Below are 13,824 nucleotides of genomic sequence, written 5' to 3' on the forward strand. Positions count from 1 at the left end.
AGCAGCCTGACAACACTGAGCCACGTATGGAGAAAAAGGTTTCTCGAGGGAGGGAGTCACACGTGTGGGACAGAATCTGCCCCGGCGGTATTCCAAGCTAAGGGAATCTCTCCTCCCTCGTTTCCCACGCTCTCCTTCCCTTTCCAGCAAGCAGCAGAGAGGCACAAACACGCTTTTCTACCACGGTGCCGCCCTTTGAAAGCCTGCAGTGAGGAACACCCAGCCTCAGGACATGGTCCTTGTGAAGCCCTGCAGGAGCAGCTCCCGCCCGTCCTGCTGCGGGACACAGCCCAGCCCCCGGGCACGGCAGCGCATCCTTACCCAGATGAGGAGCTGCACCAGCACCACGTTCCCTTTGCGGCAGGCCAGGTGCAGGGCCGTGCGCCCGTCCCCGTCCCCGCAGGTCTCGTTCACCTCCTCCCGCGTGCCGTGGGCCAGCAGCAGGATCACCGTCCGCAAGTCCTCCTCGGCCGTGGCCCTCAGGAGATGCTGGCCCAGAGACAGCTCCAGGCACTGCAGCGGGGCGAGGAAGAGCTTCTGCTCGTACTTGGCGCGGATCCAGAGCTCTTTCTCCTCCCTAGGGAAGGCAGAGGGGACAGGTCATTCTCACCTGGTGTCGCAGCCAACAGTGCTCCATCAACAGAAGGAGGTTATTTCCCCTTTCACATCTATGTCAAGGAAGCCCTCGCTGGAACAGTTCACCCAAACCTTAGGAACAGGTTAGGAACACAAACCTTGTGTTTTTAGCAATATTTGTGTTGTCCACCTTACTGTTCCTGAGGCAGCGCTCGAGATCCTCCTTGATGGATGCTGTGCCCAGGGGGTTGTAGGATCACAACAGCCAGGAGGTCCTAAAAAACCCTGGGCCAGCAAGAGGTCAGGGCAAGAGCCCTCGCTGTCACAAAGACCAAAGACACAACAAGCTGCCAGGTCCCACTTTAAGGCTGGAAAATACACTGCAAATAAAATGCACCCAATTTCTGTATCCCAGACCAGAAGTAACCAAATGGGGGCTCCGTCCCCCTCCAAACGGAGTCACGTTCCCAAAGGCATAAGGATGATCCCTCTTGTCTTCCCAAAATTCAAACCAGTGCTTTGAAGCACCTTTTCCTCCTGATATATCAAAGAACCATCAGAAGCTTTCTGGTGCTATCAGGTTACAGCAGAACAAGGACTACAAACAAGGCCCTCCACTCGCCATTTCAAAAATTACCATACAATTGCATGATCTGAGAGCACCAGCCCCAGACAAAGCCCCATTTAGAGGTCCCTCAGGTAATCTGCTCAGCCTGTGAAAACCACAAACATCACCTGAGCCAGGCAACTGGGTCCTGGCGACAGATTCTCTCCTCTGGAGTACAAAAGGCCAAGCTCTGTTTACGCCTTTCAGTCGTGTTTACACTGCTCCCAGTAATCTAGTGTCAGGTTAGCCCTAATCTGTTTTTAAATACTTATGTAAACATCTCCTTCCACCAGCAAATCTGGATTAGTTTTGCATCATTTCCTGGGACATGTGGAGTGACCTTGCTGTGACCTGCCTGGATGCTTTCAGGCACAGCTTCCCAAAGCAGGCACAGCTCCCCTGCCCTGGCCACAGTTTACCCCACAAACAGGGCCAGGGCTTTTCTTCAGAGCAAAAGTGCAAACAGAAAATTAACACAGAGAGTGCTTCTTTTACCTCAAACCTCTGAATGACTCCTGCAAGCTAAAAGACACACCAAAAAAAACCCTCCACAACCCATTTGGGCAGTTGCAAATTAACCTTTGATGGCAGGATCTGATAAATGGAGTATTGCTGCAGGTATTCCAGATGGAGAGGAGGAAGAAAAGGAGTTCTGTTATCAGAATCTTTAATTCATGGTTTTTCTAATTACATTTTTTTAAGGTAAGAAGCCAAACTAGAGCCAGTGCCACGAAAGGGATAAAGTAACACGCAATTATCTACAATAAAAGGGGCATTCTTGCAACAGTTCTACTCCCAGTATCCATCTAGATTATCTTCAAGGATGTTAACAAAGACCTCACATGATTTTTAAACACACACAGAGGTATGGAGAGTATAACCAACATATCCACTACACGTTTAAAATGTGCCAGATTGGAAAATGAGGTGATTCAACCTGTGCTGTTCACCCATAGTAACACACACCAGGGCTCTGGGGATTTATTTTTTGTATGTCCATACATCCCAAAGGTGAAATATTCCTCAGATATGTAAGAAATATTTTTTTTTTAGCTTAGTCAATGGTCTGCAGATGAATCCCCCTCTCCCCCAGACCATCTTTGGAGTGAGAGAAACTTCTGGTGCCTATCAGAGCACCGATTGCTGTGATCGCTGAAAAAGAAAAAGTCCCTTTCTATTTAGAAAAAAAAAAGCTGTCTGACACAATCTCCCACTTCCAATCACCTCTCAGCCTAAACTGTAATAGTGACACTAAACAGAGAGAATAACTGCTTAGATCAGGCAGAGGCTCTCAAAGATTGAGGCTGCTGGTTCACTAATCTATCAGCACAAATTTCACATTTGCTCTGTGTCGTGTGGGCAATCCTGATACTCCTGGAGGGATGCAAGGAAGAGACACAGGGATGCCCCAGTCCTGCTCAGTTTTGTCCTACTGAAAGAACAGGAAACTCTTTAAAATTCAATATCACAGGAAGGAGAATGTGCTCCCACCTGCCTCAGTGCTGGGCACCATGACTTCACTCAGGAAGATCCAGTTCCACCTTTGGAGTCACATCAAGGGCTGTGGTGGAACTATAAATCAAAATAAAGTGCCTTCAAAGGCCTCAAGCATTTGGGGCAGCACGTCACTGACATCAGTATGCAGTGAGATTCAGGTCTTTTCCAACAGGACAAACTGGGCACGTGGAAGATTTGGATGTTAGGATTGAAAACAAAACCTCATCAGAGGTAGGAGGAAAAGCACACTGGACTACACCTCATGGACAGCCACGACACACAAGGACTGCTTTCCAATGAGCATCTAGAAAGGCAATGTCCACAAACATCCTCCCTCCATCTCCGGCACAAACCATTTCATTTGGATGGGAAGTCCTGGGGACTTTCCTGGGAGACAGCTGCAGCTCCGCCGCTCGCATTCATCTCAGAAACCCTGACAACAAGACATAAATACTGCAATTGTTGCTCTGATGCCCCAATTTTACTTCTGGGATCCACAGCTTGTCTTGGTTGAGGTTTCATTTCCCCCAAGGAAGGCCAGTCCAAGAGCAGAGTTGTCAGCAGTAGATCACTTAACCTCATTGCAGTTCCCCGGAGGACCACTGCTCACATCCCCTGTTAGTTAATGAGCTAAAAAATGAATTATTGGAGCGGTCAGCAATAAGCAGGAAGAGGAGGCACAGTGTTTCATTTCAGCCAGCACTGACATACCTTTAAATAAATCAACTGAATAAGAGTATGAGGAAGTGTGAGGGAGAGCAACTCATCAGGAGAAAGACACTGAACCAGTCCCTAAAATAAAGGCTAGTAAATATTTCCCTCTTTTCCTCCCTTAATTGCGATGCTGGCAATTCTAAATGACCCTCTCCACACCAGACACTTCCAGCTGTAGTTGTCAAAGCCAAACCAAGACTCTTTCAGTGAACTTTCAACAGTGGAGTCCTTGTCTCAGGACCAAATCAAAGTTGGTGTGCTGTAGAAGCAACATCTTCACGTGCTCTGACGGGCCCAATGACACCAAACACTGGAGAAGGTCTGAGCTGCCTCTTCCTCATATGCAGTAAAACAAACATTGTAAGCTCCCAGACAAACTTAGAGAAATGAATGACAGAGCTCTAAGGTCAGACATTCTTTGAGCCTTTTCTCTTTAAATATCTGCCTTCGAACCCTGATCTGTATCTGCTGGTTATAAAATAAGGGACAAATACAGCAGAGGATGACTGCAAAACACTCTACAGAACCAGGAATGAGTCACTAATCTTGTCCACAAAGTGCCACCAAGCTCTCTGCTCCTGCAGGAGTCTCCATCACTCATGAACCCCAACATAGTGTGGTGTGAATAATGAAATCCCTGCTGCAGCAGCAACACTGTACATAGGTAAAAAGGTTATTAGAAACAGATGAAAATTTCAGTTCTCGGTTTATTTTGATCTAATTAGGTTCTTGCTTCTCAAGATAATGTCCAATTATTTAAATTACTCTGCCAGCCACATCACATCATTATTATGTGGAAACATAAATACTGGGCACTGGAAGGGGGGAGGGTAAGCAGGGAGCATCAGACAAGAGAAAAAGCAGATTTCCTCTGAGCATAGCCTTGCTCCAGGAGCTGCACTGTGTTCCTCAGCCGTGAGTTTGCACTGGAGATGCTCCTTGAGGAGCCCACATCCGACACAGCTCAGTCCCATCATGTGGTTTTCCACCCTACAAATCCCATCAGAAGCCTCATCCTGTTGGTATCCATCCTTCATCCCGACTCCTCCTCGCTCCCATTCACCTCTGCCTTCAGCTCCATCTGTCTCTCACAGATAACTTGGTGGAGTGACATCAGGAGGCAAACATGAAGAGGACATGCAGGGTGGGAAAAAAAGTCGTGTTCATGCAGTGACCCAGAACTGCCTGAGTAGGCAACAGCACGTGGCTGGAGAGCCTGGGAATTTGCCATCAGAATTCCACAGCTCCGGAGCAAGAGCAGCCTCGCTCTTCCCAAAGCATGACGAAAAGGATGAATAAAATGCTGTGTCGTTAGCCAGAGTTACTCACCACTTGCTAAAAAAGATCAAATTCTGAAGGCTGAATTAGAAAGACGGTGGACAGCAGGTATTTACCATGGCACAGCATTGATTCCCCACCACCAGAAAAAAGAGCAGGCTCCTTTCAGGCACTTTGAAGTGAAGTTTTATCCTCCACACCTCTGACAACACTGAAAAGCTCCTGAATTTTTTTCATCCTTTCTTCTCTCTTGCTAAAGGAACTAATTCTGTAAGAGAGGAGGCCTCTCAGTGGTGTCTCCACGGTCGCTGTGCAGGTGCTGTGCCCGTGTGTTGCCATTTCTGGTTGCTCACTGAAGTACAACCCTTTAACGCTGTGGTAACCTGGCCAGCTCAGCAAGAGCTCTGCCAAATTTCCTCTCCTGTTGGCCAGCTGACAAGGTTAATGTGTCTCTTCCAAGAAAATGAAGTAAATCTAACCCACTGCACCTCCCAAACTCCTGGAAGAGCCCCAGGATGTGTCATTAGCTTTTTGGTCCAGCACGCAAGGAGCACACATCACCTAATGACCGGCGCAGGGCAGCTGGATGTGCTGGGGCTTCCCCATTAAACAACATCACAAACTGTGATGATCCCAATAAATGGCACTGCTTTGGACAGAGCTGGTGCTGTAGTGTTGGGATGGGTAAAAGGAAAACATTGGGGGGGGTGGGGGGGTGGGAGGACAGGATTGAAATGTTGGAGAAAGGTTCACGATGCTTTTAATTGCAACAGCAAAAGGGAGGGGGGAAGAAGAGAGGGCGAGAAGAAAGGGGCTAGCAGCAAGGAATTTCCAAAGTGCCTTCCTGCCCCGAGCAAAGCAGGAACTGGGAGGAGAGGCATGGAAGAGGAGCTGGGAACAATATGCTGAGAAAACACAGGGGCTTCCTCTCTCTCTGCAGGAGAAGACCCCTCTGCCGCATTGCAAAGGCAGCGCTGAGCAGCTGAGCGGCTCCGCGCCCCGCATGCCTTCTCCGCCCGGCCACGTTGCTAAGGGGGAAGGCACGAGCCCACCGGGAATATCCAGGTCCCTGGCAAACAAGAGGGCTCCAGACAGCAAACAAAGACCGATGGGTATTTATTCCTTAATTACAGAGAGCTTTGAAGAAACGGGTCCACTGTAAATCCCACCTGCCAAGGGAACGGACCGCGATTTATGCGCGCTGGGGCAAAGAGGAAATAAATATCTCTCTGGCTCCTGATCAATATTATGAGTGTTTTGCCAACCTACAGGGTGTTTTATGAGCTGTAAGGACAGAAAGGGATCATTAATAATTAAATAAAGTCAACCTATTAAGCTTATTACTTGTTACAAGTTAAACATCCCTGACGGACTAAGGGCAGCCCCATAGGAGAGCCGCGGATCAGCCAACCCTCGTTTTGCCTCGGACTCTGGTCCAAGTGAGCAGTGTGGTAGCCCAGCCTGGAAATGATTTAGACACTGGCTGATGGGGAACTTATCTGCCTGAGGACTGTGTCCAACACCCTTCAAATTTTGTCCAAGAGACAGACAATTCAGTGCTGCAAAATCATGCCAAACTCAGGTTACTTCTCCTACTCTCAGTCCTTTTCAGCCAAACCAAACCAAACCAAACCAAACCAAACCAAACCAAACCAAACCAAACCAAACCAAACCAAACCAACACAAATGCCTGGAAGTGTTCAAGGCCAGGCTGGTTCTGAGTAACCTGGGATAGTGGAAGATGTCCCTGCCCATGGCAGGAGGTTTGAACGAGATGATCTTCAAGGTCCTTTCCAACCTGCACCATTCCAGAATTCTATGAAATAAAGGCGGTTTCCCACCAGCAGCACCTCTCACTCTCAGGGACTCACTGCCTGAAGCCCCCAGCTCTGGACCTTCTCCACCATTAACTCTCCTATTCCATTTTGCAGTTTTCCTTTCATAGCTGTGTGTTTCAGGGGGAAAAAAAAGCCCTGCTGTGTGTGAGAGACAGAGATCACTCATTTGTGCAGAGCTCAATGTGCATCTCAAATTAATCACATCTTGCCTGACACTTACCACTATCATCATTATTTGGATTTGCTGGAGCTCCTCCACCCTTTTCCCCCTCTCCTGACAGCATTCCTGACACAGGGCTCCAAACAGCTCCCAAACAGCTGCTGTTTCTGCATTTGTAGGTTACCCCTCCATGGAGTAAGCAGCACCACTCCTTGAAGCGTTAATACACCCCCAGGATTTATCGCTGCCCAACATTAACAACCAGCCTGGCCGAGACATCAAGGTTTACTGACTTCAGGCTTTTCAGATAAATACCCCTCAATTGTGGGCTCTGATTTATCACAGAAAATTGCATCCAACTTCTGTTTTCATTGCACGACACTCCATCTAATAATTTTTAAGGTTTACCAGATAAAATATATCACACCTGAGGTTTACTCTGTGCAAAGTTAAGCAAAAACTGTGTGACATACAACAGCAGGGGATACTGTGGGTACTAAGATAAGGCTTATTAAGTTGAGAAGAAAGATCCTAAGGGTGACAGCTCAGCCCTGCAAGTTGCTTAAGTCTTTTCTCAATAAAAATCCAGGTTTTTACTTTGTTCTGTACAACTATGTGAAATGAAAACCGTCCCTAGAGATTTAATAAAAAGCTTGAAGAATGCCGTAAGTTGTTCTTTTCCTCTAACCCCAAAAGCCCTGGAATTTTTTGAAAAAGCATTGCCAACGACATTTCAGAGGGAAAAACCCTAACAATGGTAAACTGTAAGGATTCAGAGCTCACCACTGTCCTGAGGAGACCACAAAGACAATCAGGGGGCTGCAGTACCTCTGCTATGAGGAAAGGCTGAGAGGATTGGGAATGTTCAGCCTGGGAAAGAGAAGGCTCATGGGAGACCCAATTGTGGCCTTCCAGTTCCTGAAGGGAGTCAACAACAAAAATAGGGAGAGCTATTTACAGGGGTCTGGAATGACAGGACAAGGGGGAATGGGTTTAAACTGACAGAGAGTAGGTTTAGATGGGATATTGGGAAGAAATTTCTCACTGTGAGGGTGGGGAGGCCCTGGCACAGGGTGCCCAGAGAAGATCCAATTCCTGGATCCCTGGAAGTGTCCAAGGCCAGGTTGGACATTGGGGCTTGGAGCAGCCTGGGAGAGCGGAAGGTGTCCTTGCCCATGGCAGGGGGTGGCACTGGATGAGCTTTAAAGTCTTTTCCAACCCAAACCATTCTGTGACTCTGTGACTTTAAACACACAGATTGGTGAAAGTAATTTAAAAAGCACCGAGAAGAGTGGAGGAAGATGGATTTCTCCTAAGGTTTATAAGGAGAGACTTTACAAGAGTCTGGAATGCAAAACTCAGGAACAACAACTCCCTTACACCCACCCTCTGCTGACCAACAGGAAAGCTCCTGAGTTCAGGATCTCATTCCTTTTATATGCTGGCACATTGGTATCAAGGTAAACATCCATGCAAAATTTAACCCAAACCATATCACTGCACTGGCTACCCAAAAAAAAAAAAAAAAAAAAGGGCTGATAAATGAGTTATCACTGCGTGGTTCTAGACAGACAAGTGAACTGCTTCCATTTCTTGGGTAGGCAACCTCAACCCTTGGGCACACCACAAATATTACCTAAAAAAAGCCAAAAGCTGCAACAGTTGCATGGGAATGCTAAAACCAAGGAGTATATTAGCTTCTTGCCTGTTTTCAGTAATAAATATATATATATATATGCAGGGAATAGTAATTGGAAACATGTACCTAATGCATTTCATTACTCGTGTGTAACCACACTTAACCTGATGTCTTAAGTGCATAAATCAAACTGCATTGTGCCAGTACCTAAAGACAGACTGGAAATTTCAATTTGCCATTTGATATACAGTCACTCGGGTTAGAAGATTCCATTAATTTCCAATTTGTTAACACTAATTTTCTCCTATAGCAAGGCCGTGCTTAACACAGCAGTGTTTTAAGTAGAGCTCACGAAACCATTACTTATTTTTTTGAAAAGGGAGGGAAAAAAAAAAAAAGAAAAAAAAAAGAAGAAAATTCCCTTCTCCAAGGTGGCGGACGGGGAGTGACACACAAATATTGCAAAGCATAAATCTCAATAATGTGTGGCAGGAGAGAGACGGAGCGAGGTGGCTGTGTGAGGTGCCCCCATCGCTGAGCAATGTGGCGTGGAGCAGGGCTGTGCTCCTCCCATCACAGCGCATTAGGGATACCATAACAGTTGCTGATGTGAGCTGCTTTGGAACGGATCCCATGGCAAACACGCCACAGAAGAGAAATGGAGCTTTTCATCTGCTTGCCCTGCTGGAAAGTGGAGGAGCAGCAGAACTGTGAGTGCCTCATAAATAATGGGGGGGGGGGGGAAAGAAACCCCCTCAGAGGGGGATGACAAACTTCCAGAGTAGAAAGAGATCTCAACTCAGAGTTTGCTTGAGGCTTCCATCATAGGTTCAAATAGGTGGGAAAAGACCTCTAGGATCATCAAGTCCAACCAATCCAAAATGGAAAAAACACGCTGTGGGCTGCAGGAGAACGTGGTCTTCACCCAAGGATCAAAAACTGGAAGAGGATGGTCTAATGGCAACGCCTCACAAAGACCTTCAGAAATGTTTCTTGATCCTTTGTTAACAGTAACTCCTACAATTTGGTTTGCAAGGAAAAACAAAAGTCCTTTCACAGAGCTTTAATGGTATCTTAATTCCAGTAGAAGCAGTAAGATGATGCTCTTTGGAATATTTGGGAAAAAAGAACACCCTCCAACCATTACAGTGAATTTATGTAAGACATAAAAGAGAAAACACAAGTAATAAACGTTGTGTTAAAGCACAGACTCTGAGGAAAAACACATTTGGAGCAGCAAGCAAATAAAACCAACTGCTTGCTTTGTACAAGTCAGCAGTGGGAGGCAGGTGAGTTTGGAGGGGAAGGTCCAACAGCTGAGGAGCAGCCGGATGATTCCTCTGGGCAGCATTTCTGGGATCCACATTCTAAAAATGCTGCAGGGAGCTCTCTGCTGTCCAACTCTTCCCAAGGGACATGCAGCTCTCCTTTCTGCTCCACTCACCTTCTGATGTCTCCTCATTTGCATATAAAGCATCACGGAATCCTTAAGTTTGGAAAATACCTATAAGATTAAGTCCAACCTTCAACCAAACACCAGGGCACTTTTTTCCGTGTCCACTCATTCCTTGAATGCTTCCAGGGATGGTGACTCCTCCACCTCCTTGGGCAGCCCCTTCCAATGCTTAACCCCTCTCTCAGTGAAGATATTTCCCTAATATCCAACCTGAACCATCTCACTGGTGCCAAGGACTCTACAGAAATTGCTGATTTCATCAGACTCTCCCATCACTCTTGTTTATTGATGGCTATTTTTATTTAGGATAAACGATGCCTTTTTTGGGCAACTTGGAGATCACAAAGCAATTTGGACTTGCCTCTGTTTTAGTGGGTTGCAGGTGTTTGATGCCCTTCTCAAACCATAAATCATAATTAGTTAAAGAAAGACTGTTGGTAGACCTGCTCATGTTTCTGGAAAAGCAAAGTGGATGAAGAATTTCCGTAGAATAAAAAGGGATGAAGACTTGAGAATCCTCAGCAGTTAACACCCAGAGAAATCCATGAGGTTCCTCTGACTGAAAACTGACATCTCAACGCTTTTTCTTTGGGTTTAGATGTTCATTTCCAACAATGGGATGCACAACTCTGGGGTTGCCCAAATATGTCCCAAAAGGGTGAGATTAGAGATGGACGTGGCTTTCAGAAGACATGGAAGTGCCCAGGTCCTGCTGAGGCTTTTCCAATGCACCTCTGCTTATTAATCACTTGCAAAGCTTTAGGCTTTTATGATTTACAAGCCATAAGGTGGGTGTTTGACAGTGGGAAACCCACAGAAATCCTGACAGCAAAGAAAATCCGCACCAGGGACACCTGCCAAAAGTGACAGCAAGTTCCACTTGGAGAGCAACTCAGAGAGAGCTGTGCAGGGATTTAAAAGCTGAATTAAAGCCAGAATTGAGGAATTAAAGCCTCTTGCCCAAGTGTTCCTGGTGTGTAAGTGCTCTCTCTCTCTTTCTCTCTCTCCTAGCTACTTCCCTGCAAATCCCTCTTTGGGCCACATTTGGAAATTATTTAAAAAAGATAAAATATCCCTAATCTGTTACCAATTAGAAGAAACATGTGAATATTATTTTCTAATTTGTGACTCAATCTTAAAAGCGAACTCACTGAAATAATTACACTGGCTCCTGAATATTCCTATTGTGCTCCTGAAAAAAAGACCCCAAACCAACCAAAACCTAACAGTGGGTATGTCCTCTACTGCCCGAGATGTCCTGGGGCTGAATGTATCAATAAGAACCATCAAAGCCCTGGATGTGGACTGCCAAAAAACTGTAATTTCTGCTCCCTGGCAGCTGCAGCCCAGGGGTTGCCAAACGGATTCGTTCCCTCCTGATGGTCTTTGTGCAGCTTGGGTTTGTGGAGAGTCAGGATGAGCCAAGGAGGCCCAAGTTGAGTGGCCAACACAAGGTGTCCAAGTTGTCCACTGCACAAGTGACCCCTTCCAGTTATAGGAACTCTGAGCCAGGATTTATGAGAGCAGCAATGGAGATTTCTTTGTAAAACCCAGACGCGGCACGACTTGAGTGAGTAACTCCCGAAAATTGGTAATTTCCTGGTGGTTAGCAGGAGAAGGCCCACCAATGGGGAAGCAGAGGCTGCTAATAAATTTATAGTGCGTTATATGCCAATTAGACCCCCTCAGCCCTTCAAGAGGCAGCACCACCAATCAGGTTATCATTCCACAAATGTACTCTTTAGGGCTGAGCTCATCACAAATCAATCCTGCATTTCAAGTGCAATTTTCATTAGCGTTAGCCGGGGCTGCACTGGTGAAACAATGCAGGCAGGTATTTTCCTTCTCCCCTCTGAGCACCCTTCCCTGATGCCTTGTACACAGCATTTGCTCCTCCTCGTGCACAGCCACCTCTCAACTTCAAATGGTAAATAATCATTTTGAATACCACATTAATCCTGCGCCCAACCAGATTTATTACACGCGTCACACGCGGGAGTTTCGCCGTCACTCGCAAGCCAGCCGTGAACCCCGTGCTTAAATTACATCCTTGTACCTGACCATGCACCATGCAAGGCTCTGTCAATACCAGGAATCAGCAGCTCCCTCAGCTTCCCACCCTGTGACATCCACAAGTGCCAAGACACTGCTTGTTTGGGAGCTCAGAATAAAGGAAAAATACGGCAATAAAAACTCTGTAAGGTTTAGCATCTGCTTTAAACCTCTGGTCACAGCTTAAATCACAGCTTTTCCTCTGTGCAAGCAACACTGCTATTTGGATGCTCTTCTTTGCTTTGTTTCTGCTGAACAAGGCCAGAAACAGCCTTTAGTTTTAGCTTTGTAACCTATGGCAGCACGGAGACACCTCCTGCTCAGGAACACAGGGCGACCTGAGTCACCAGGAATGCATTTTCTGTTTCTTTTGCTTCTCCAGGCAGGTACAGACCTTGGAGGAGCACACGCAGAAACCCATCAGAGAATACCCTGAGTTGGAAGGGACCCACAAGGATCATCAAGGCCAACCCTTGGCCCTACATGGACACCCCAATAATCTCACCCTGGGCGTCCCTGAGCGCGATATCCAAATGTTCCTTGAGCTTCTGCAGGCTGCAGGAGCAGCCCTGGGGCCATGACCAACCCAACCTGACCCAAGCCTAGGTGGGGTTACAAATGTAACATCCATGTTAGATGGACTTAGAGAAAGAGGACCTCCTAATGCAAGAATTCCCAAAGGAACCTTCACTTCCCTGCTTCTCAGCCAGGTAAAGTCCCCTCGAGTCATGGCAGGACCAAATTTTACTTCCTAAACTGCCCCTGCCCCCACTCATTTCAAATTTTATGGAGTCTCTTCACAAAAAAAACCCACAACGTAGGAAGAGCAGTGCCTGATGCCTCAAGCCTTGGGCTGTCACCTGCATCTTATTTCTACTTAACCTCTTAAATAACATTGGAATTCACTTTGTCCCCTGATGGGCGCTGTAATGAGAACCTCCTGTCAATCACGGCTCCATTAGCCGGGACAGACTTTCACTTCCTGCAACAATTTATTGGATTCCCAGAAGCGAATGGGCCTTGCTCCTTTTGAGCAGGGTTTTTTTGGGGAGCTATTCAGTGGGAGCGGGTGTCCCTTCTGTCCCTGCTGAGAGGGGCATTGTTCCCCCTGTTGGCTCATGGAAACGGCTTCCTGAGCTGACCCACCTCTCCTTGTCCCGGCCAGGCCGAGTGTTTGCCAAAACTTCTTTGGGCTGCTCAGTTCACCGGCGCAACACAAAACCCACCAGCTGTTTCCAGCCACTGGGGCAGGGGGAGAAGCCAATCCTGCTGTTAACCCCTTCCCGACACAACCCCGGAGACCCGGAGCCCCTCATCCCCAGGGCAGGGGAGCGGGACTCTGAGGTAGCTCCCTCTTCCTTAAAAACCAGGATCTGCTCTCATTTAGCATGAAACTAAAGGCAATTTTGTTTTCCTCTTCCTCTCTCTTGGTTACAACTCAAATTGCAGCTCAAAGAAAAAATCTTACTAACAGGGGCTAAAACCACTTTGGCTGGAACATTATCTTGAGAGGAGAATTTCCATTTCCCTGAGTGTGTGCAGTCCTTACGAGGTTCATTTGCAATGAGTCTATCTGTTTTGATGAGATAATAAAATGCATTTTATTTAAAAATATCTCCATTTCTGCCCCTCCTGCCCCCCAAAGGAATTTAAATGGTCAGTTAATCTTTCTGCTTCAGAAACAACCCACTGAATAAATACAAGAGGGCTCAAGATTATATAAACCAAGATTTTTCCCTATTCTAACACTGGTCTCGGAGACTAAAATACAAATGTACCTGGGCATTGGCTGTGTGCCTTTTTAGTATAAATCAGTTTAACTTTTAGCCTGGGAGAGGGGAAAAAAATGGAAACAAGATGATAGTTATCTCCAGCCTTCTGTGATTCTCGAGTCAATAGTAAATGGGGGGACTCGTTAGTGCCATAGTGATCCAATCAGGATGAAATTATGCAGTCATGTAAGAAATAATATCTATTAGGCTAATTTAATCAACGAATACTTTACAG

The 13,824-nt window shown here is 46.6% G+C and overlaps 1 protein-coding gene across 7 annotated transcripts in view; it reads right to left on the reverse strand.

Moving 5' to 3' along the window:
• The window catches only part of AGAP1 (ArfGAP with GTPase domain, ankyrin repeat and PH domain 1), a 308,994-nt gene that overhangs the window by 7,958 nt on the left and 287,212 nt on the right, over positions 1–13,824 (reverse strand). For all 7 annotated transcript variants that reach the window (XM_058839370.1, XM_058839369.1, XM_058839368.1 and 4 more), the window contains one exon: positions 322–577. In XM_058839370.1, the coding sequence (XP_058695353.1) occupies positions 322–577 (256 nt within the window). The remainder of the gene's footprint in view (positions 1–321; positions 578–13,824) is intronic.

Source organism: Poecile atricapillus, chromosome 5 (genome assembly GCF_030490865.1).
Source record: "Poecile atricapillus isolate bPoeAtr1 chromosome 5, bPoeAtr1.hap1, whole genome shotgun sequence".
Lineage (NCBI taxonomy): Eukaryota > Metazoa > Chordata > Aves > Passeriformes > Paridae > Poecile > Poecile atricapillus.